General features: G+C 54.7%; 1 protein-coding gene across 4 annotated transcripts in view; it reads right to left on the reverse strand.

The window, feature by feature from the left end:
• Positions 1–1,784: 1,784 nt before the first annotated feature.
• The window catches only part of CPNE2 (copine 2), a 56,180-nt gene continuing 33,358 nt past the window's right edge, over positions 1,785–24,606 (reverse strand). For 2 of the 4 annotated variants that reach the window (XM_017502668.1, XM_037729308.1), the window contains 6 exons: positions 22,788–22,921; positions 21,162–21,216; positions 13,800–13,851; positions 11,614–11,747; positions 3,730–3,966; positions 1,785–2,377 (listed from right to left, as the gene is read on the reverse strand). In XM_017502668.1, the coding sequence (XP_017358157.1) occupies positions 2,270–2,377; positions 3,730–3,966; positions 11,614–11,747; positions 13,800–13,851; positions 21,162–21,216; positions 22,788–22,921 (720 nt within the window). In that variant the 3' untranslated portion in view covers positions 1,785–2,269. Of the gene's footprint in view, positions 2,378–3,729; positions 3,967–10,061; positions 10,858–11,613; positions 11,748–13,799; positions 13,852–21,161; positions 21,217–22,787; positions 22,922–24,606 lie in introns of those variants that run through there. The other 2 variants (XR_001817586.1, XM_037729309.1) reach the window with 2 other exon arrangements.

Here is a 24,606-nt window from a genome sequence, read left to right on the forward strand (position 1 = left end):
CGGGAGGCGGAGGCTGCAGTGAGCCGAGATTGCACCACTGCACTCCCTCCTGGGTGACAGTGAGATTCTGTTTCGAAAATAAAAAAATAAAAAGTGATTTGGCTGGCCTTGTCAAGAGTTTAGACACATTCCTTTCCCTTCTGAACTGAAGCCAGCCTGGAGTAAAGGGCCTGCTTGACTTACCCATTCACTCCTTAGGCAGAGAAGGAGCAGGCAGAGAGCAGAGATGGCTGGGTCTGCCCCCATGTGAAGCCTGGATGTGGGGTCCGCAGCCACCACACCTGAGGAAGTGACCTGTGAGTGGCAGCATGCGGGACAGACCCCCACTGCAAGGCTGGGGCTTTGCCTTCACATGGCCCAGTGGATAGCAGCCTCCCTAGTTTCACCAAGCTCGTAAGTCACTCCCACAGGAAGCTGTAAAGGAGTGGGATTCCACCCATGTTGCCGGCCTGGGGGCCAGTCCTCTGTGGTTTTCCAAGGGAGTCTGCACATCAGGGCTCTGTGCAGTCCAGTGGCCCTCTAGAGAGAAGTGTCCCTAACAGATCCTTCAGCTGACTCTTGGTGACCACAGAATCAGTAGGGGCATCAGAGGCTTAGGATGAAAGTATCCCTTACTCACTTCCACCAGAAAAACTCTGGCTGGAGTTCATCAGGAACTAAGAGGTAGGAATCTATGTGCTGCGGTGCCCAATCCTAGAAGGCCCTAGTAAGAATTACCAGGAGAGTAGGTGGGGACAATTGACTTCCCAATGTCAGTGGCACAGAGTGACAAATTCATTAGCAGCTTGAGCAGAATAACCCCATCCAGAGCCAAGGGAAGGCATTCAACGCACTGGAGCAAGTGTGGGCCACGGAGGCAGCCAGACTTGGGTATGAGACCTGGCTCTGCCTCTAGTAGACGTGATTCGCCTCTCTGCTTGTCTCCTCATCTCTGAAATGGTCACTGTCAAGGGCTCGGAAGGGTTCACCAAAATAGTGCTTGCAGCCTAGGCAACACGGCAAAATTCCATCTCTACAAAACTGCGCGTTGTGGTGCATGCCTGTGGTCCAGCTACTCACCGCTGCACTCCAGCCTCGATGAGAGTCTCAAAAAATGCCTGCAAAACACTGACCACGGAGCTGGAAACTGTGCTCAACAGGAAGGTTAGCTGTTACTGCTTACACAGAAGCCCGCGTCTAAGGGGCTACCTGGAGCTCCAAGCAGGGGTCATTCAGGTGGATAAAAGAGAAAGAGGTGTTATGTGGAAGGAAGGGGTGACCTGGGAGGGGGGCTGAACTTTCAGGGGTCCACTGGCAGGTATCATAAAATTGGGCCTGAGCCCAGAGAGGGGGATGTGGTAGAAACAACAGGGTCAAAAGCAGCCCCACTTGGGGTCCTGAGGCCAGAGAGGCTTTCATAGACCTCCAGTGGCTGACTGAAACACCCGGGGGTCCCGAGTAGGGGCAGATGGGTGGCTGGGACTGCTGTCCAGTTGTGGGGTAGGGATATGTGGTACTGGTTGCACCTGAGTGGAACCAACCAGAAACTGGTGTGGGCTTGCACATTCTATTCATCCACAAGTATTTACTGAGTTTGTACAGTGTGCCAGGTTCTGTGCCAGTTTAACAGGTTATCACTGCTAGCTGGCAGTGATTTAACAGGTTATCACGTGGAATGCATGTCCCCATGCAGAAGCGACTACACCAACTTAGCGGGCTTGTGGGGTGGATTTTCATCTTACATTTCCTTTCTCAGATCAGTGGGCCTGTCAGGTCCCTGCTGAGGACGGAGCTGACACAGGGACGTCTGAAACTCATTTATTACCCTGAGTATATAACAAATAGAACACAGTCACAGTATTAAAAAAAACAAAAAACAGCAGGAATTAGGTGCAGGCTACGACACGAAGTATACACCAAGGACACGTTCCTTTCATCAGAGTGTGCAGCTAGTTACTTGGAAAAAGCCAGTTATGATTGTAAAAATTTTATTCTCAATAACAATAATAGTCCCACTAAAATTATACAAAGTACATTCAATACTTAAGAGTGGCAAGGGTGGGGAGGGGAGAAGAGGAAGCCGGTTTGGCCTGGAAGCATCAACAGTTGACTCCAACAAAGGAAGCCCAGCTGGGCTGGAGGAAGCTGGGGGTGGAGGTCCAGTTGTAAAAAATAAAAACGTGGATCTGGATTGGTAAAAAAGGCCACCCACAAGGAAGCAGGGTGAGCATGCATGTTCCTGGGGGAGGGCGGGAGGCTCAGCCGACATGCTGCTGCTGGGCACCGGAGCTCAGGCGGGCTCCGAGTTGGTGGGGGGCAGGTTTTTATGCTTGAAATACTGCACAACTTGTTGGGGCAGCTCCGCCAACACAGCTTTGGCCAAGGTCTCTTTTGCTGCCTACAGGGTGGAGGAGGGTGGTGGTGGGGGGGGAAGAGAGAGAATAAGGGTTAATGACCGGAAGTTGTGAGTGGCACTATGCCCAGAGGGCTGTGACAGCAGGTGTCCATGGAGGACAGAATTAGGGCTTCGGGCCAGGGCTGTCTGCAAGTGGCATCCCTCTTCTCAGTCCAGGCCTGAAATTCCCACTGATCACAGTGCCTGCCTTTAGGTTAGGTGTAACTGTTACCAGGAGCACTTGAGATGCTTGGGAGTAACAGGTTAGGATGGCTCTGTCCATGGGATGCACCTACATATCTGGCAAACATCTCCTGAGCACCTTCTTGGCGGGAATAAATAGGCCAAGTCTGGTTCAAATAACAGTCTGGTTCACTAGTGAATGGTCAGCCACAGGCCAGGCACGTGGAGGTGCTCGGTCACCATTCTGTGCATAAAGGGGTGACTGATGCCCAGCGTTTGTCCTCAGGAAGTGAATGCTCCAAAAGAAGCAGAACCATTGCAGACAAACCCAGAGGATGCTGGACAGAGAGGTGAGGGCCACTGGGTGCAAACCAGTGTGGGCAGTTCTTGCTGAGGCTGGCTGCCAGGATCTGAGCCACAGCACCCCTGAGGGGCCCACACAGCTGAGGAACTGAGGCCCAGAGAGGTCAGGGCTTACCCAAAACCACAGGGTGAGCCTCTGGTCAAATGCGGGTTAAGCCCCTGGCCAGCAGTACAGGGGTGGCATCTGACAGACTGCCCCCCTCTGGGACTCCTTATGGCCCCAGGTGCCAGGGCAGTGACCCCAGCCTCCTTGTGGGCAAACCTGGGATCACCTGCAGATAAAGCCAAAGTCACCTCCAGGAACAAGGCAGGGAACACTACTCTCCCGGGAGGTTGATTTCCTCTCCCAGGCCTATAGGGAGAGGAGGTCAACCTAAGATGAGGGGGAGGCCTTGCTTTCCATCTGCAAAATGAGGGAGCTGACTGGGGTATGATGATCAGGAAAGTCCCTCTCTCCTCCTGCACTTTATGTCATGTGAATAGCCCCAGCCTTTCATCAGACCCCACTAGAGGTCAGGTCCTCCAGGAAGCCCCCCACCACCCTCCCCCTGCCAGGAGCCCCAGGCTAGATGCCTAAGGCTTCGTGTTCCACCAGCCTGTGGAAGCAAGTGCTCACACTATCACAATGGCTGCCACCAGGGCAAGGCCTGGCACAGCACCTGGCACACAGCAGGCCCTCAGAAGTGCATAGTCAATGGAGTGGAGGAGTCTGGGACTGGGTCAGACAACCGGGAGACTCTCAGGCTTGATGATGAGCTATGGTGGCTGGGGTCATGTTACCGCCCCACCCAGCCCAGGCCCGCACTCACGTTGCGGAACTCTCGAAAGGGCACGAACTGCACAATGTCTCGGGCCGCCTCCTCCCCGGTGTAGGAGCGCAGCGTGCGGCTATCCCCATCCAGGAACTCCATGGCAGCGAAGTCGGCATTGCCCACACCCACGATGATGATGGACATAGGCAGCTTGGAAGCCTGTACCACCGCGTGCCGCGTCTCCTCCATGTCGCTGATGACCCCGTCGGTGATGATGAGGAGGATGAAGTACTGCTGCGGGGATGGGGCCAACAGGGCACTCAACAAGGCCAAGGCCTTGGCACCCCTTCTCCCTCCCTCCTTCACCCCAAACCCTGTGAGTCCTGGAGGAAAGCAGTGCTTCTTACCCAGCTGCAGCCACGTCCCAGACAACTCCCTATGCATCCTGCTCTAAGCACCCCACCCCTGCAGGCCTCATATACTCCAAACTCTGACCTGTTCACAGCAGGAAGCACAAACTGTTCTCCTGCCCGGTGTGTTACCTTAGGCTCCCCACTTGTGGCCTCTGAGAGCCCTGACTCTGGGCCTGGCCTTGTCGGCTGCTACACTGTGGGACTCTAGGCAACTGACTTGACTTGCAGTGCCTCAGTTTCTTCATCTGCAAAGTGGGAGTTGTTGCAGATAGCATGCCTGACATGTAGTGGTGCAGTCACCTGCATCCCGACAGGCCCACGGCTGGTACAGGAGGACTCATCTGGCTGATGGGCTCTGGGGCCAGCCTCCCATCTCTGCTGCATCCGGGCATGGGCACCGGTGACCTCCCTCCACTCCCTACTCAACAAGGCAATCTGAGACACCCTGCAGGAGCTAAAGCAGGTCGACTGGGCCAAAGCTTCCAGGAGCGTGGTACTCTGCTGGCAAATAAGTGGATTTGGGTCACATCCCAAACACAGCACTGAGTACCATCAAGTCATCAAGTCGCCCTGTGAAGAGTGCTGGTTTGCAGCGGCCTTTCAATTCTATGAACTGCACCCAGGAGGAGGTCTTGGTTTGGTACTACTGTGTCTTTCACGCCTCTCTAACATTTGCTAAGCTTTCCTATCAACAGAAAGGGAAGGCAGGAAGCCCAGAGCTGGAGGAGACAATAGTCTCCAGCTAGATTTTAATATCATTGTACAGTTTGTTGTGTTTATTTTTGTTACTCTCTATTTATGGCAAATGATACTGCTTTCTTCATTTACACTGAGATATAAAGTTTATTAATTAAGTAAAAAAAAATACTGAATAATTAGTGTGGGAGAGATAAAAAGTACAAACTGTGAAGTGGGGCCGGGGTGTGCCTGACTGAAGTGTGGGAAGGCTCACTGGACCATCTGAGGGTGGAAGGCCCAGGATTCCAAATTGGCCAAGAACTCTAGTTTTTTTTCTTTTCTTTTTTAGACTGAGTCTCACTCTGTCACCCAGGCTGGAGTGCAGTGGCACAACCTGGGCTCACCACAACCTCCGCCTCCCAGGTTCAAGTGATTCTTCCTGCCTCAGCCTCCTGAGTAGCTGGGATTACAAGCACCCGCCACCATGCCCAACTAATTTTTGTACTTTTAGTAGAGATGGGATTTCACCACGATGGCCAGACTGATCATGAACTCCTGACCTCAGGTGATCCACCCGCCTCGGCCTCCCAAAGTGCTGGGATTGCAGATGTCAGCCACCACGACTGGCCAAGAACTCATTTTCAGCTCAGCTCTGTCCTTAGTACCCGCTGACCCCTTTAGGGGAAGCTGTTTCCCCCATCTATAACATCAACAGAGCAGCTCTTGTGGTCCTCAGATTCTCTGTTTGGGGCTTTAGTCTGACCCTTTTGATTTCCAGAAGAGGAAACTGGGGCCTGGACTAGTCAAGCTCATGGAGCTAAGGAGGGTGGAACCAAGCTGGACCCCAGGTCAGACCTTGGCCACCTTCATATCCAGCAAAGCTGCTTGTTCCCTGGGGAGGTTGCAGGGGCCACAAGCTCAGCCCTCCAGGGTGACTTGCTCCCCGTCTTCTCCACAACTACAGCCGCAGAGGGAAGGAGCAGGATGAGCTGATGTGGAGAGACGGACCTCACTACCCTCGCCCTTAGCTCCAGGCAGCAGTGGTCTAGCTCCGGCACTGTGCCTTTAAGAGACCAATCCCTTGGCTGGGTTTACCTGTTGCCATGGAGATGACGGCCTGAATCCCACAGTGGAGGGCTGCTGCCGCCAGCCCCCCATCCCTGGCTGTGAGGGGGGCCTCAGAAGCCCATCCAGACCTTATCCCTGACAGCCCGCCATCGTTCCTGGGCCCCTTCCCTTAGGCAGCCCTCCAACCCCACCTCAATACCATCAGAAATAGTCCAGGGCAATATTTCTGGGACACCTGCAGACAGGTAGGAAGACACTAAGAGGCCAGGCAATGAGGAAAGAAAAGAATGCTTGGCCTTGGTCTAATGGGCCCCACCTTTCAGTGGATGGGACCTGTCTCCAAGCCCATTCCAGCTCAGGCAGGCGGTGACCACTCCCTCGGTACGTGGCCTTCCTGGCTCTCCCGTTTCCATCAGCCCCGTGCCTAGGAGATGTGTGGGGCTCAGGCCTGGACCTCCCTCTTAGCTGGCAGGCTTCCTCCCCAGGGAGCCTGGGGGCAGACAGGGCCAGGTTACTGCAGGACTATGGGCACCAGTGGCCAGGGGAGGTGATACCACACAGTGACAGCACTACCCTGCCTGTCACCCTCACACTGACTCCCATTCTAGAAGAGTCGAGCTCAGAGAGGTGATGTGACTTGTTGAGGCCTCACAGCCAGGAACTGGCATAGTCCAGACTGAAATCCAGCCTGGCTGACTCTGAAGTGGGGCTCTTTCCATGATGTTCTCCTCCACCGCCCACTGGCACAAGTGGCCTGTCATTGTCTCTAACAGAGGGGCCTCGTAGGGAAAAGCTTTCCTCCCACCCAGCATGCCAGTGTCTGAGGGCCTGAATATCCAGGATAGCAGCCCAGGGTGGGGCCCAGAGCCCTGGTACTGGACTTTAACCTGCACCCCTGTGTGCCAACCAGCCAGCCACCATGCCCACACCCAGGTTCCTGGCCTCACCGAGTGCCCAGCTGCGTCTGAGGTCAGCAGCCCAGACCTCAGCAGTAGAAGTGAAGCTGATGAGTCCCGGGCTTCCTGCCCAGCCTAGACAAAGCCAGAGTTGTTCAGGAGCCTCAAACGTCTATTATACAGCCCCACCCCCAGGACAGATCAAATGGGAAGGGGCTGTAGATGGAGAAGACGGAGGGTGGAATCGGGTGCGAGGGGTGGGAAGGGGCTCTGCGGGCTCTGGTGTTCCTGCAGATAGTCCTGGTCCACCCTGCCCCCAGCATTCCCACCTACGGAAACAGTCCATCACTGTCAGATTGAATCCAAAAACCCAACTCCCAACATGGATAGAGCGTCTCTTGCCTTTACTCCAAGGTTCATCAGGTTTCTAGGGCTGTAAACAACTGCTTTCCCTAATGCATTTAACGTGTGATTTGATTTATAAGAAACTGACTTGACCACACAGTTCCAGGCAGAGTCTAGGGAAGCTGCACTCACTCCCTAGCTTATTTCAGGGAAGTTGGCTGCTGAGGACCCTGGGGGTGGGAGCGGGTGGAATTCCTAGGGCGCTGGCTGCTCCCAGCTCCCCCTCCACTGGGACCCCAGACGCCAGGGCAACCAACCAGGAATGGGCCATGAATAGCAAGGCCCAGGTCTTAGGGGTCAAGGCAGGAGGAAAGATGAAGGGCCGAGATAGGAGTCCCCCCAAGGCCTGCTCAAACCTGCCTAAGACCTTCCAGTGGCTCCCCACTGCCCTCCAGAGAAAACCCAGATTCCTCGGTGAGGTCCCGCAGGAGCTGGTCTACCTTTCAGCCTCACCTCGCCCCACCTCCTCCTCTTTCAACACACTCCCTCCTTCCATTACACCCACACACCAAACCTCCAGGTCTCTGCATGTGCCATTCCCTTCGCCTGAGATACTCCACGCACACACATCCTTTATGAGGCTAACTCAGGCATCCTCTAAGTTTCAGCTCACATGTCACCTTCCCAAGAAGCCTTTCCTGAGCCCTCCATCTGGGTCGGATGCCACCCCTGTGAGCCTGTGCTCCTATCGCCCCAGGCCCAATCCTCCTGCCTCCTGCTCTTAGCCTAGGGAGGCTAGACTGAGGGCTCTGGGAAGGCAGAGGCCCTGTCCCGCTCATCATGGTCTACCCAGTGCTGCACAGAAGTTGCTTGGTAAAGATGTGTTGAGTGAATGAATGGGAGAGTGCAGGCCTGCCTAGAGAGAGGCTTCCACCACCTGCTCTCAATTTCCTGTATGTGGGTGTGCATCGGTGCACATATGTCTGGGGATGGGGAGGGTGAAGCCACACCAAATATTCCTCCCCAAACTAAAAACGGCTGACAAAAGCATCAGGGGATAATTCAAAAATGACTTCCTTTTGCTTTGGGACTAACTGTGCTTGGCATCACTGAATGCTAGCCCAAGAGGTGTCCCCAAAAGATTCGGCCAGCAGGGAAGTACTTTATGTGTGCCAGGGACTATGCTGATCACTTTCTACACCTATCTTGTTCTAGAAGGCAGGGACTGTTGCCATTATCCTTGTCACACAGATGAAGAAACAAGTTCAAAGAGTCTAAGCTATCTGCTCTGGGTCCCACACACTCAGGAAGTAGGGCAGCTGAGATGTGAACCTCCCAGAGCTTGGGGCTGAACCACCAGGCAGTCCACGTCCCCTCCACTGGTGCACCCTGAGGCCAAGGATAAGGTAAGGCAGGAGGTAGAGAACGGCCTTATCTGTTCCTGGACATCAGAATGGGAGGGGCTGATACAGGCCCCTTGGCCCCACTCCTGCAGGTTAGAGATGCTCAGACATCCCCCGAGGTCACACAGCCTGGGTGGGTGACAGCTTTTCCAGCAGAAGGGAGAGCCAGGAGGAGGCTGCCTCCCCCAGGCCAGGAAGACCAAGTCGAGGCAAAAGTGGCTGGGATGTCCAGAGAAAGAGCACCAGGTGCTTCCGCCTCAAGTCCTTCTGCTTCTTCCCTCTGGGGAGCTCTCTGCACAAATGCCCTTCCTGGCCTTTCCTGGTGCCCAAACCCCCTCCAGACCTGGGTCCAGCAGACACAGACCCACCTCTCCCCAGGACCCTGGCTCCTGCTCTGTCCTGCCCCAACTCTGCAGGTGCAGTGGTGAAAGGACCCCTGGTGCTAACTCTGGGCTGCATGCCCGCTCCCTGCCCCACATGTCTCCCTTAAACAAACCGGCAGGACTTTTTTTCCCCATCATTTCGAAAGCCTGCTCAGGCAGACAAAAGACTGGGTGGGACAATGGGGCCTGGCATCCGAACAGGAGGGAGTGCAGGCTGAAGCCTGCCTCTCGCTCTGCCCTCTCCAGCCAGCTCTACCCCAGCAACCCCAGGAAAAAAAAAAAAAAAAAAAAAAAAATCCCAGCACGGTGGCTCATGCCTGTAATCCCAGCACTTTGGGAGGCTGAGGCAGGAGGATCACCTAAGGACAGGAGTTTGAGACCAGCGCGACCAACACGGTGGAACCCTCTCTCTACTAAAAATACAAAATTAGCCAGGCGTGGTGGCAGGTGCCCGTAATCCCAGCTACTCTGGAGGCTGAGGCAGGAGAAACGCCTGAACCCGGGAGGCAGAGGTTGAGGTGAGCCAAGATCGTGCCATTGCACTCCAGCCTGGGCAACAAGAGTGAAACTCCGACTCAAAAAACAAAAACAAGAAATGGGTTCAGAGCAGGAAACATTCCATTCCATAAGAAGAAGCATGCCCCAGGCTCCGGGCTGTCAGGGTCAGGGCCAGGACACCCCTTTCGGGACTCTGAGTTCCCGGAAGGACTCTGAGCTTGCTGTTCCCTCTGCCCTGGCTGCTCTTCCCTGAGCTCTTTGCTGGCCTGTCCTTCTCTGTCCTTCAGGGCTTTTTGGGTGCCAGGTGCTGGGTGATGTTATTTAACCCTGATACCACCTCCTCCTGATTGATCCTGTTAGTTTTCCCGCTGTACAAATGAAGAAACTGAGGTGACATACCTTGCCAAGTCACACAGTGAGGAAAGGATAAGGGCAGGATTCAAACCCTGGCACGCGCCACTCCAAGGCACCCATTTTTCCCACAGACCCTCTGCTGCCTCCTGAGCCATCAGAACAGGCTCTGTCCTCCCGACGCCTATTGAAACCGCCTTTGCAAAATTATAACTGAGGAAATTATGACAGGAAAAGAAATCAGACCTAACTGACTCCATCTTGCTTCTAACCCTTAAACTGTCCTTGTTCATTCCTGGGCATAGGCTGAACTAACTTTGGGAAGGGATTCAGCTCATGGTTTGAAACAAAATTGATAACAGCCCCTTCCCGAAAAGATCCCCTTCTTGCCTGGGGACCAGTATGTCTTTGCAGGATTAACAAATTAGCTATAAGATCAGAAATTACAGTGTAGGGGTCATGCAGCCTCTGGCTCCAAGAGTCTGAACCTCCCTGGATTGCTCCTGGGGGTAACATCACTATTGTGAAACCTAAGATCAGGGCTTGAGATATTTTGTAGACCCTGCGTCAGCTGACACCACCCAGACCAGTAACCTGGCTCAATCGGCTCTGCCATCAAACCCAGCCACAGGAGACAGCAAGAAAAACTCACTTCGACCCCCATGACTCCATCTCAAACCTGACCAATCAGCAATCCCCACTTCCCAAGCTTCTACCGCCAAATTATCTTGAAAAACTCTGATACCCAAATGCTCGGGGAGGCTGATTTGAGTAATAACAAAAGTCCAGTCTCCTGCAGAGTCGGCTCTGTGTGAATTAGTCTTTCTCCACTTCAATGCCCGTCTTGATAAATCAGTTCTGTCTAGGCAGCGGGCAAGGTGAGCCCACTGGGTGGTTATACTATCTTTTCCACCACCTCCTGGAAGCCAACTGCCACCTCCCTGGTGACCAGGTGCCTCCCTCCCCTAGCTGGTCTCAATGGTCCCCTTAGGCATAGGACCAGGTCCCTTTCCCTGGGGGAGGAGCCTCTGACTGAGCCTCGTACAGCTCACATCCCGCAGCCGGCACTGACTTCATCCATTCACAGGCACTGGACCAGGTACAGAGAGAAGGATGTGAACTAGACGTTGCCAACCGTCATCAGGGTCAGCTGGGGACAGGCAGAGAAGGCAAGACATCTGCTTCAGATAGGTGGTCAAGGAAGGCTGCTTGGGGGAGGGGGTCCTGAGGGAGGGCTCTGCACAGTCCAGGAAGGCTTGGGCAGGTCCTGGTGGAAACGGGGAGGCGGGCAAGGTGACCGTTGGTGACCCCATCACTGGCATCAGGGCCTGCCTGGGAGCCAGCCTATAGCTGGGGGCAGGAGAAGGGAAGGAGACCAGGGTTGCAGGTGCCCGGGATGGCTGCTCACCATATATTCCAGATGCCACGCAGCTGCCTTGGCAGCCTGCGGCCAGGCCAGTGAGGCTCTGGCCTTGTTATTGAGTGTAGGGCCAGGGCCAGACAGTTCTGCAGCCCTCAGTGTGAGGCAGGGGCTGCTCTGATTGGAACTCGGTGGCTCAGAAGGGTCAGCGTTAGGGCCTCAGGGATCACCACCTCCAGTTTTCCATCCTGTTACTCTTGTAGGAGTAACTGGTGCCCCGCCCTGGGGAGACATCTCCCATTGACCACAGCCCTGCTTCCCGCTCAGCACGAATGGATTTGCTTTCCCTTCTGTGCTCCAGGAAGCCAGGACCAATCAAGTTGAGCTTGACCCAACCCTCTTCCAATACGTGAAGGTAAATTGAGGCCCAGAGAGAAGCAGGATGTCCACTAGGATTAAAAGCAAAGAGAAGGCAGAATATCCTGCTCCCAGGCCCAGAGGACGTGAACAGTTCCCGGCATGCCTGGCTTGCAGCTGCCTACTCACCGTGGCCGTCTGCTGCTGTGTGGCCTGGGCCGCAAACCGGGCCACGTGGTTGACGATGGGGGAGAAATTGGTGGGGCCGTAGAAGCGGATGTGGGGCAGGCAAGCTGAGTACGCCCGGGCAATGCCATCCACACCTGCCTCGGGAGAAGAGTCCAGATCAGCCCAGTCTCCCTGACCGCACACTCGCTCTCACCCCACTGCTAATGTAGCATCTATTTCATGCTTCCCCAAAATGTCCCTGCCATGGCTAGCATTAGGCCTCGTGAGACTGGAAGCTCCCAGAGGGCAGGGCCAGCATGGTAAAAAGCCAAGAGCTCTGAATGTGATGTCAGATCCACCTGAGGAGTTTGAATCCGGCCCTCTTGTGATGGAGTCTCCCTCTGTCATCCAGGCTGGAGTACAGCGACAGGATCTCCGATCACTGCAACCTCCACCTCCCAGGTTCAAGCAATTCTCCTGCTTCAGCCTCCCAAGTAGCTGGGACTACAGGCTTGTGCTACCAAACTCAGCTAATTTTTTGTATTTTTAGTAGAGACAGGGTTTCACCATGTTGGCTAGGTTGGTCTCAAACTCCTGACCTCAGGTGATCTGCCCACCTTGGCCTCCCAAAGTGCTGGGATTATAGGTGTGAGCCACTGCGCCTCACCTTTCTTAGCTGTGGGACCTGGGACAAGTTGTTTAATCTTTCTGAGGCTACATCCTTGTCTGTCAATGGGACTGATAATCTACACTCTCTGGCAGTGGGAGGCTGGGGGTCTCAGGCCTTCCCAGAGAAGAGGCTTCGTGAAGCTTGCAGCGATGCTTCGAGACCATGGGAAGCCATCTGGAGGTCCATTCTGGACATGCTATGGCTTCTGCTCAGGTTGGGGGATTGAGGCATCTGCACAGTGCCTGCACAGAGTCGCTGCTCTGTAAACAGCTGCTGTTAGGAGCACATTGCCCTGTGGCCCTGCCCAGAAGGCCTCTGGCCAGGGATGAAATGGACCAAGCAAAATGTCTCGAGATCTCCCCTGGTCCGGAGCCAGCCAGGGTAGATCAGACAGCCTGGCCCAGCTTTGGGGATCCCCAGAGAAGGTAGATGCCATGTTGAAGCCAAGTCCTAGGTTGAAAGTTCTCATGATGATAGAAACAGTCCTCTTCCACACCCACCTGCATCCCCTCTCCCCCTCTCATAGTTTTCTTCCTCTCCCTCCCTCCATCCATCCCTCCCTTCCTTCTTCCTTCTTTCTCTTTTCTATCTTGTTTTCTATCTCTTTTCTTCCTTTCTCCCTCCCTCCCTCCCTCCATTCCTTTCCTTCCCTGTCTCTCTCCCTCCCTCCCTCCCTTCCTTTCTCCCTCCCTTCCTTCCTTCTTTCTCTTTTGAGACAGAGTCTCACCCTGTCACCCAGGCTGGAGTGCAGTGGCACAATCTCGCTCACTACAACCTCTGCCGCCCAGGTTCAAGTGATTCTCCTGCCTCAGTTTCCCGAGTAGCTGGGATTATAGGCACCTGCCACCACAGCCAGCTAATTTTTGTAGTTTTAATAGACATAGGGTTTCACTATCTTGGGCAGGCTGGTCTTGAACTCCTGACCTCTGATCCACTCGCCTCGGCCTCCCAAAGTGCCGGGATTACAGGCATGAGCCACGGCACCCAGCCTCTAATAGTTTCTTGACTGTCCCTAGGAGGCCCAGAAATCCTCCTAGGCCCAGGGGTGGGGTGAACACAGACACACACTCACTACCCAGCCCCTGCCTCTTCCTGATCCCCTGCCAAGCAATTGGAGAGCAGGGCCGGCCTTCCCAGCAAGAGAGGAGTGGGACGGAGGTGTGCCTGGTGCCACCCTCACCTCCTCCTGGGTTCCACAGGGCTTCCTGTCAGTGGCTTCCTGTAATTCTCACCCAACTACCCAGTAAAGTAAGAACAGCCGCTGTCATCATTATCCAAGAGCAGGTAAGGAGGCAAAGGCCCAAGAGGTACAGTGACCTTTCCAAGGTCCCACAGCTAGGAAGGGCAGCAGCTGGCCTTGAATTCAGGACTGTCCGACTCCAAACTGCAGCTTTACCCCCTCTGTCACTCCAAGCAACAGTGAGGGGGAGGGGATAGGAGAAAGAAATGAAAACCTGTCCTCTACCCTCCCATCACCCAGGGAGCTGGCCGGGCCTGCCGCAAACAAAGGGCACCTGCAGGTGGGTCTGACACTCACCTGAGCAGAAGGGGTTGGTGGGGTTGAAGTTGATGGCAAACTCATGGGAAACCTGAAACAGAGAGAAAATGCTGAGCTGCAGCCTCCCGCCCCCAAACCCCAGGGCCGCAAATCCACTACCAGGCCAAGGCTCCCTGAGAGCACCTGGCTCCCAACCCCCACCCCTACCGTCATCTAGGCCACTGATGCCCCCCACATCTACTTTCACCTCCACTGCTGGGTGTGACCCACAGAGAAGCCCAGCCACCCTCTCATAGTGGAGGAAACAGAGACCCTGGCACATCACTCCAGGCTCTTCTGGGGACTGGGGCTGCCTATGCCCATCACTACTCTAAGAGCCCAGGTGGGACAGGGATTTCCCTGTGGGCCAGGGTTCCAGGATGCTCCCTCATCACTGCTCCTGCTGGGTGTGGGCTCCATTAGTGCACCACTTCTCTGGGCTTCAGAGGCTTTTCCTACCTTAACAGTAAGCAAAGGGGCTTGGAGGGGAGCCCGCCTTGTGCCAGATAGCCAAACTGGGGTGAGCTGACAGCCCACTCAGAGCTGACCTGGCGATCAGGGGGTGTAACAGGGCTGCAAGGGGGTCAGATGGGGCTGTCACAAAACCCCATAGGGACTGATCCTGCTTCTCTGCCTCCAGGCCCAGCACCCAGCCCTGGAGGATCATCAGAGGCTGACCCAGACACTCTGGGACACTGGTGCACCAATGACATCCGGCGGCTGCTGCTCACATGGCTTTGGGGTAAGGGGGACTCATAACTGGCCCCGTTCACGGCTGTGGGTGAGACTGCAGTACATGTAGAACCAGGGTCTCAGGAGAGGCTGGAGAGCTCAGATGGGGGATAGCCCCTCTGCTCTTCCCTCCCCTGCAGTCCCACAGCCCCAAATCCCCCTCAGCCCCCTTCTTACCATGTACCACATCCACGTTCAGTGCTGTGCAGGGGTCCCCTCATTCCCTCCTCACAACACCCCAATGGAAGGGCAGCTGTTACCACCTCATCTTATGGATGACAAAACTGAGAAAAAGAGTGGACTAGAATTTTTCCATATTTTCTGGAGGGCAGAGATGGAACTGAGGTCACGCTGCCCCCAGAGATCACACTAACCTCCGAAGGCATTCCTCCCCTAGGAATTTTCAATGAGGAGAGCAAAGCGACCCTATCCCCTGTCCTCAGCTGCAGGAGGAAGGCTTTTGTCTGGGCACAGACAATCCCAGACAGACCCTTCAGCTCCAAGACGTGATGATGGAGGGTGCTGAGAGGCTCTCCTAGATCTGGTGTCCCCATTTTACAAATAAACAAACCGAGACCCAGAGAAGGGAAGCCAGGCGCCAGAGCCACACAGTAGAACAGGTGTCTGACTCAGTGCCCTGAAGCCTCTCCTGGGGTGGGAGTTGGCCTTACTCCTGGGGGAGAGGGCAGGGACCCAGCAGTGGGGTTCACTCCAGCCTCCCTGGCAGTCCTGGGGTGGGGAGGCAATGGGAGGACTCCTCCCTGTTTCAGGGAATGGGGCTTTCTGTTCATTTTTTTTGCTGTCCGCTTTAGGTGCCCAACACAGAGCCCATCCCCTGGTGTCCCTCTTGGGTCCTGTCCCTGTCCAGGGCCCCTTTCACCCTGTCCCCAGTCTGGGCTCCAGGTTGGGGGGCTGGAGGTCCCTGTTGCCATGGAGACTTCCTGAGCCTTTTCAGCGATTATGAGAGGGTCTTGTATGGAGGGGCTGAGACAGAAAATGGTTGCCAGGGAAACAGACCTCCCTTGGGCCAATGACTTCTCAAAAAATCAGATTTTGGGAGATTTTAGAGACCACATGGGAAAGCCCCCTGCTGACAGGGGTGGAGGAATGTTTTGGCTTCGCGGGTACCCCACTCTTCACCCCCACTCTGTCCCCCTCTTTATTTGGGGGTGGGCCTGGCCTCATGGTCAGGGGCCTGTGGGAGGTTATCCATCCCCCCCAGAGGCCCCAGAGGTTGCCTCCTCTGGCAGCTCCATTTCATAGCTGGAAAGAACGAGGTTCTGAGAGGGCCAGGGAGTGCCCAGGTCACAAAGTGGGACCTGGGGACAAGCGTCCATGCCGCCAGCAGCGGCAGCCCAGCCCCTCCCACTCTGGCTGCCCTCATTTGCCTGAGAAACGTCATAAACAGGACAAGTTCCCGGAGGCCACAGAAGCTGATGAGGGTCCCCTGGGGACTGGCTGCCGGCCACAGGCCTTTGTCCTGGGACTCCCTGTTGCCTTCTGACAGCCAATGGCCCTGTTCACCCAACCTGGCCTGGCTCAGCCCTGTGGTCAGGGAGCAACTTCAGGCTCCGTTCTCTGCAGCCCTGGCTGAGGCAGGCATGGGAGGCAGGGAGTGAGGCATGGAGAAAGTCCCAGGGATCTTAGAGTGACTGTCCTCTTTGAGCATCAGTTTCCGCACCTGCAGAGCGTGTCACTTCCCCTAGACCTTTGCACAGACTGTGCCTTCTGCCCAGATCCCGTGACTCCACTCACTTTGAAGGGCCAAGGCCTGATGCCATCTCCAAAGGGAAACACGTTCTGAGCTCCTCAGCCACTGTCTGGGGCAGGAGTCCTCTCTGGGCTCATCTGGGCCAGCCTCAGGGAGAAACTGAGCCTGGTAGCATGCTCCTTCTGGCTCCTTCCAGCTCCCTACCCTCAGAAAACCAACCCTTCTGTTTGCTCAGGCCACTGGGCTGGGTCCCACATTCACTGTGTCAACAAACAGCAGCATTGCACACTGCCAGCCAACTGCTGGGATGTGGGCAGAAGCAAACCCGGCGCCTTCGCCAGCCAATCACAAACAAGACACAGAGTTCCATGAGGGCAGGGCTCTGGGCAGGAAGCAGGGCCCCATATGAGCACGAGCATGAGCATGGCTCCCAGAGGGCAGGCCACTCCCCAAAATTATAGGTGAAAATCGGTGGCAGAAGCCCAGGAGAGGGAGCAGCAGGCTGGGTGAAAGCCACGTGCAAAGGCCCTGAGGTGGGAGTGAATGAAGGAGCTCCAGGAGGCAGGAGTGAGGTGAGTCAGAATGAGAGAGAGGGTGAGGGGCCTGGCCTGGCGGCTCCCATGGCAGGAGGATGCAGGACACAGCTTCTGTCCTTTCCTAGCCTAGATGCAGCATCTTTCTTGGCACCGCCAGGCACTCCGGCCTGGCCAAGCCCCGGCCTCCCCAGCGTTGCCTTGTGACATTTACAAGGAAGCTTTTGCTCAAGAAAACATCTCATTCAGTTCTTTGAAAGCTGGCTGGTGTCCTAGCAACAGGCTCATGCTGGGCCCAGCCGCACCAGCTCGCCCTGCCCCCCAAATGGCATCGCTGTGGCCCAGCTTGGGTCCCATCTGAGGTGTGGCCTCACACCACAGGGAGCCAGGACACCCACCTCTCCTGCTTTGGCCCTCGGGCCACTCCCTGAAATTCTAGGTGAAAATCATCCTCCCCAGAGAGGATCAGAGAGGGCGGGAGGCAAAAGCTCATTCTGGAAACAGCATGCAGCACAGCAGGGCAGACAAGAAGGGGCGCTGGGCGGGGTGCGGTGGCTTACACCTGTAATCTCAGCACTTTGGGAGGCTGACGTGGGCAGATCACAAGGTCAAGAGATTGAGACCATCCTGACCAACATGGTGAAACTCCGTCTCTATTAAAAATACAAAAATCAGCTGGGCGTGGTGGTACATGCCTGTAGTCCCAGCTACTCTGGAGGCTGAGGCAGGAGGATTGCTTGAACCTGAGAGGCGGAGGTTGCAGTGAGCCGAGATCATGACACTGCACTCCAGCCTGGGTGACAGAGTGAGACTCTGTCTCAAAAAAAAAAAAAAAAAAAAAAAAAAAAAAGAGAGAGAAGGGGCACTGGCCAAGACCCATGCGCAGACTTAGGAGCTCTCTGGACTCACACCCCACAGGCTTCTCATGAGGAAGCAACAGACTGAAAGGAAACTTTAGAGTCCTGCCCCGTTGGTGAACATGGCCTTGGGCAAGTCCCTTTGAGACCCCAAGCCTTGGTTTATTCCCCTGTAAATGGGACAGCATTCCCTGCCCCTGTCCTCGGCGACTCCCCAGCGTTATGGCTTCTGCCCTCATTGACATCTCCATCTCTGAGCCACCAAACCAACCCTCCCCTGGTGCCCGTGGTTCTATGAGGACCCCCGCCTCCTGCCGCAGGACCACCCACAGCCATGCCTCAGGGACCCCCCCATTCACCTCCACCCTCTCCTGGCTCCTCCTCAGCCTTTAGACCTGCTCCACCTGCCCCTTCCCCTCCCTCACAGCCCGCTGACTTCCACACTGGCTGACGTCTCCATGCCGTCCCCACACGAACCGTTCCCTCCCTGTCTAGTCTCTGCCACGGTGGCCTTGGCTGTGGTCAGTGAAGCGGATGGACTTCTCAGCTTCATCTCACCAGGCCCAGGGGCAGCCTCCAACCCCACTCCCTCCTCCCCCAGCCCTGACTGCTTGCCTTCCTTGACAATCAAAATGGGTTCACAACAGGGCCTCCGGCATTGGTTTTGGTGAGAATTAGTTGAAACTGGTAAAACAGGCAGATGGTGTCCAGAACATTCTAAGGGCCCAATAAATGCTGCTACTTATGGGTTTGCTTTCTGTGGGCTTCACGCTGTCCCCCTCCTTTGCTTCTTCCCACCTCTGCCCCTTCTGGCTCAGTCTCCGCTTCCTCTGCCTGGCTCTCTCATGCAGCTGTTTCTTTATTTTATTAATTAATTCATTTTTTTTTTAGAGACAGGGTCTCGCTCTGTCACCCAGGCTGAGTGCAGTGCACTCATAGCTCACTTGGCTCCAGGGATCTTCCTGACTCAGCCTCCTGAGCAGCTGAGACTACAGGTGCACACCACCACCCCTGGCTAACTTTTGTATTTTTAGTAGAGATGGGGTTTCACCATGTAGGCCAGGCTGGTCTCAAACTCTTGACCTCATGATCCACCCGCCTCGGTCTCCCAAAGTGCTGAGATTACAGGCATGAGCCACTGTACCCAGCCAACTTTTTAAATTTTGTAGAGACAGGGTCTCACTATGTTGCCCACACTGGTCTTGAACTCCTGGCTCATGCAGTCTTCCTGTCTTGGCCTCCCAAAGCATGAAATTACAGGGTGAGCCACTGCACCCTGCCTCATGTGGCTGTTTCTCACTCATTCCGTCTCCCCAGCAATCTCACCCTCCTAGAGGTGGCACCACAGGGCCTGGCCCAGATGGCCAGGTCTCTCTCTGTGTCCCCAGAGCCTGAACCCATTGACCCATCATTCACCTTGCTTTTCTTTTTTTTTTTTTTTTTCTGATACAGGTTCTCACTCTTTGCCCAGGCTGGAGTGCGGTGGTACAATCTCGGCTCACTGCAATCTCTGCCTCCCAAGTTCAAGTGATTCTCCTACCTCAGCCTCCCAAGTAGCTGGGATTATGGGCATGCACTACCACACTGGGCTAATTTTTATATTTTTAATAGAGACAGGGTTTCACCACATTGGCCAGGCTGATCTCAAACTCTCTGACCTCAAATGATCCCTCTGCCTTGGCCTCCCAAAGTGTTGGGATTACATGCCTGAGCCTCTGTGCCCAGCCAGTCATCCACCTGTCTCCTGGGACTCCCGCCTCACTGTCTCCTCTGCTGAGCCAAGCACCCACCCCATTCTCATCTCAGTAAGCAGCACCACCCCCAGCTCAGTGCCCAGTTGGAAATGTTGGTGACCTCTTCGGCCTACAGTGACTTGGCCACGCAGATGGTCCTGGCCTCTGCCCTGAGTCTCCTTGCCTTTGCTCCTTCTCTCCACCCTCCGTGCCGCCCACTCTCATCCTAGCCACTCCCCACTCAGCAGCCAGGGGAGGCCTTCAGAAATGCCAATCTGCTGATGAGCCAGCCCCTATGTGGCCCCTGCAGGGGTCCCGCTGGCCCTTTAATACCCACATGGAGGGTCTAGTCACCCGCCTCTGCCAGCTCCTCCAGCTGACCCTGCAGCCTTCGCACAGGCTGTCCGGTGAGGAAGCTGCCCCTGCCCCACTGCCACCCCTAGGCACTCTCCTACTTCCCTTTTCCCTCCTGGCTTATAGCTTGCACCCTCCAGGAAGCCTGAGGGTCCCAAGCTGGGTTGGGTTCCCTCCTCAGCTACCGCAGGCCCATGCTGCTCCCACCTCCGCACCGACGACACTGCCTGTCTTCAGTGTTGCCAGATAGAATACAGGATGCCCAGTATAACTCAGGAACAGAAAACAAAAACTGCATGTTCTCCCTCACACGACGGAGCCAGCAATGGGTGCGCACAGAACGGACACAGAGGGGAATAACAGACACTGGGACTCCACACGGAGGGCAGTGGAGGGTGACAGAGGAAATGCCACCTGCTGCATACAACGTGCACTATTTGGGTGATAGATACACTTAAAGTCCATATTTCACACAGTACATCCTCGTAACACAACTGTCCTCATACCCCTAGGTCCATACAAATATAAAATTTAATTTTTCAGAAAAGACCGTGAATTTCAGATAAACGATGGATGATATAAGTGTAACTATGTCCCATGTAATATTCGGGACATATTTATACTTTAAAAATTGTTTATCTGGGCCAGGCACAGTGGCCCATGCCTGTAATCCCAGCACTTTGGGAGGCCGAGGCCGGCGGATCACCAGGTCAGGAGATGGAGACCATCCTGGCTAACATGGTGAAACCCCGTCTCTACTAAAAATACAAAAATTAGCTGAGTGTGGTGGTGTGCACCTGTAGTCCCAGCTGCTCAGGAGGCTATGGCAGGAGAGTCACTTTAACCCAGGTGGCAGAGGTTACAGTGAGCAAAGAGTGTGCCACTGCACTCCAGCCTGACGACAGAGCGAGACTTCGTCTCAAAACAAACAAACAAACCCATCTCTACTAAAAATACAAAAATTAGCTGGGCATGGTGGTGCATGCCTTTAATCCCAGCTACTTTGGAGGCTGAGGCAGGAGAATTGTTTGAACCTGGGAGGCGGAGGTCGCTGTGAGCCGAGATCATGTCACTGCACTCCAGCCTGGGCAACAGAGCAAGACTCTATCTCAAAATAAATAAATAAATAAAAATGAAAATTGTTTATCTGAAATTCTAACTTAACTGGGTATCTTGTATTTTGATTTGCGATCTCTGGTAATCCTATCTGTCTTCCCCACTCCACGTGGGTCTCAGGAGCAGAGAACATAACTGTACTGCCCTGTTACAGCTTCAGTGCCTGCCCGAGGATCTGGCTTGAGAAATGAGCGTGGCCTGGGATGAACACAGGGAAGGCAAGGCAACACAGCCCCAGCCCAAGACCTTTCCAGAGCAGATCCTAGAGAGGCCGTACCCACAAACCCCATCTCAACCAAAAGGAAACTGACTCCGGCTTCACTCACCTTCCAGTCTGGGGGTAACTGGGCCCCGAATCCCAGAGCTGGAAACATCTTATCACTAATCAAAGAGAGAAGAGAAACACACCATGAGACACCTGAAGACACTGCCAGACCCTCTGTCCAGGGCTGGGCCCGCTTTGCCTTGTATACTTCCAAGGACAGAAAGCAGGCACTCACCACCTCTAAAAAGAGCTGTTAGGATCATCTATCTCATAAGCCCAACCCACCGCCGGGGACCTGGTGAACATGTGGCCTGACCACATCTATACCTGTGGCAGACACAATGGTAATTCTTTTTTTCTGAGACTGAGTCTTGCTCTATCACCAGGCTGGAGTGCAGTGGCCGATCTCAGATGATCTCAGATCACTGCAACCTCCGTCCCCCAGGTTCAAGCAATTCCTCAGCCTCATACTCCTGAGTAGCTGGGACTACAAGCATGTACCACCACGCCTGGCTAATTTTTTGTATTTTAGTAGAGATGGGGTTTTACCATGTTGGCCAGGATGGTCTTGATCTCCTGGCCTGGTGATCTGCTCACCTTGGCCTCCCAAAGTGCTTGGATTATTGGCGTGAGCCACGGCACCCAGCCTCTTTTTTTTTTTTTTTGAGATGGAGTTTCGCTCTTGTTGCCCAGGTTGGAGTGCAATGGCACAATCTCAGCTCACCGCAACCTCTGCCTCCCGGGTTCAAACAATTCTCCTGCCGCAGCCTCCTGAGTAGCTGGGATTACAGGTGCCTGCCACCACCCCTGGCTAATTTTGTATTTTTAGTAGAGACAGAGTTTCTCCATGTCAGGCTGGTCTCGAACTTCTGACCTCAGGTGATCCACCTGCCTCGGCCTCCCAAAGTGCTGGGATTACAGGCATGAGCCACCGCACCCGGCCCAACAATGGTACTTCTCACGAATGGGCTTGGCCACAGCTTCTACATCCTTCTCAAACTGAGACCCCAGCCAGCCACTAAATCAAGGTCGAGATGGAAGTAGAATGAATTTACTGGCCGTCTCTCAACCTCCTGCTCATAGCTGGGGAAGACCCTCCTAATATGAGAACCCTCCTGTGGCATTCAAGGTCATCATCCAGCCCCAGCGCCTAGTCTCATCTCCTTCTGCCTGCTCCCCCTCACACCCCACTCCCTTAGCCCTGGCCAGTAGCCACTTGCTGTTCCCCAAACACACAGGGTACCTTCACATTCCAAATTCAATGTTGTTGTGCCCCCATCTTTAACATCTCTCCCTAATCTGTTTCCCCTAGCAAACTCCTACTCATCCTCTAAGGCCCAATCAAAATGGCCCCTTCTCTCTGTAGATTTCCCTGATACCCTACAATCCCTCTCTTTTTGTGCTGCCATAGCTTCTGCTTCACATGTAAACTGGTCTCTCGGAAGTCTCCAATGATGTCTTCCTTATCTTCCTCTTTAAGTGAGAACGTCCTGAGGACAGGGACCATGTTCAGCAATTGATAAGCAATGTCTGCCATGAGTATGGGAATGGGTAATAACTGCACCTATGCCATTTGCTGTCCATTCCTAGATTTGATGATCTCTGGGTCCCTTCTAGCTTTGACACACTGAGCTTCCCAGGTTGGACGGAACCCTAGCTGACCTTCAGAGCCCCTCTCCAGCCTTACCTGTCGTAGTCCTGAATGATCTGCCCAACAGCCCAGATGGCCGACAGATATTCGTTGGTGCCCATAGGGTTGATATAGTGCAAGGAGGAAGGGTCGAGGGGATTCCCGTTGGAGGCTGTAAAGTCTATTCCAACCTGCGGAGTGGAGGAAAAGGCTACCCAGTGTGGCCTGAGACCCCAGCACCCTATCCCACTCCCACGGAATACGAGAGGTAGATGGGACATGGGAAGCCCACTCATCTCCCAGCCCTCCCCACAATAAGATGGTCTGAAACCTAGAACCTGTCTGATTGTATCACTCCTCTGCTTTAATGCCATCTATGGCTCCCTATTGCCCAAGCATAAAGTCCATTGCCTAGATGGGATGACATAAGGCTAACTTACAGTCCCAGATGGCTTTTCTTCCTCGCTATCCTTACCCACACATTCATCCATCCCCACAGGTAGGCATTTATTCACGAGCTTCCCTCTGCATGCAGAGCCAGGGCATCGTCTCTCCTCGTCTAACTCTGCTTCATCTTCCAGGCCTAACTCAGATGCTGCTGCTCTACTGCAACCTTCCCAGATACCTCACCCCCAACCCAAGCCATCTCCCCATCATCCCTCAGACCACCAAGGGACCTGGGACCTGGGGCTGCCTAGTAGAACAGTGCCCGTCTCCCTGATCAGCTGGGAGCTCACCACAGGTGAGGCACAAGCTCTGGAGAAGCTTGGCCCAGGGCTGGGAACAGCAGACAAGTCAGGTGCTTAACAGAGACTCAGGGCGGATGGGTGGGCAGGGACTGGGGCTCTACCTGCTCTCTCAGCTCCAGGGAATCCCAGCCCAGTCCCTGGAGAAACAGCACAGAGGGGTGGGCAAGAGTGGCCCCTCCCCAGCAGGGAAGGGTTAGAAGTAGGACCCAGGGAAAGATTTACGTGGGAACTCAGTTGCTGTGGGTTAGGAGAGAAGGGGTCACCCATCCAAATCCTTGTGTGGCTAGAGGGTCACTCCCCCAGGTCAGGGGCAGCATGTCTTACTCCTCGAGTCTTAGTCCTCGAGGGACGCTTGCAGGGACACAGCCTAGCGCCTGGGAGCCTGGCACAAAGGAGGCAGTCAGTGTGCGTCTGCTGAATGAATAAACGCATGCAGGAGGAACAGGAGGGCCTGGAGTCTCTGCAGGGGAGGGGACAGCAGTGGGCATCAGGGTCAGAGGTCAGTAAGGCCAATCCTCTGACTCCATGGTGTCCTGCAATGCCCTCCGTTCCCCATTGGGACCTAGGGGTGGTGACGGGGGGTAATGAGATAACATGGGGAGGTTGGCAGAGCGGGGCAGCCCAGCAGCTTCCTTCCTGCTGGGTCTGAGGGTCCCTTGGGGTAGGCAACCAAAGCCAGGATGAATGGCACAGAGTCTGGAGGGCAAAGACCCTAGCCCACAGGCAAGGTGACAGTTTATTTTTCCAACGAGAAATGATGGAGCACCTACTATGTGCCAGGTACTGTGTGATATGCTGGGGTTGGAGTGGAAGCAAAATACACAAAGTGCCCAAACTTACAGCATTCACATTCCAGTGGGTGCGACCATCAAGGAGAAGCAACAAATGCAAAAGAATCTCGGGGCAGCAAGTGCCCAGAAGATATGAAAATAGGGAGGGCCGGGCCCAGTGGCTCATGCCTGTAATCCCAGCACTTTGGTAGGCCAAGGTGGGTAGATCGATTGAGCCCAAGAGTTTGAGACCAGCCTGGGCAACATGGCAAAACCCCATCTCTACCCAAAATGCAAAAATTAGCTGGGCTTGATGGCATACACATGTAATCCCAGCTACTCAGGAGGCTGAGGTGG

The sequence above is a fragment of the Cebus imitator genome, unplaced genomic scaffold (genome assembly GCF_001604975.1).
Source record: "Cebus imitator isolate Cc_AM_T3 unplaced genomic scaffold, Cebus_imitator-1.0 Scaffold297, whole genome shotgun sequence".
NCBI classification, from domain to species: Eukaryota; Metazoa; Chordata; class Mammalia; order Primates; family Cebidae; genus Cebus; species Cebus imitator.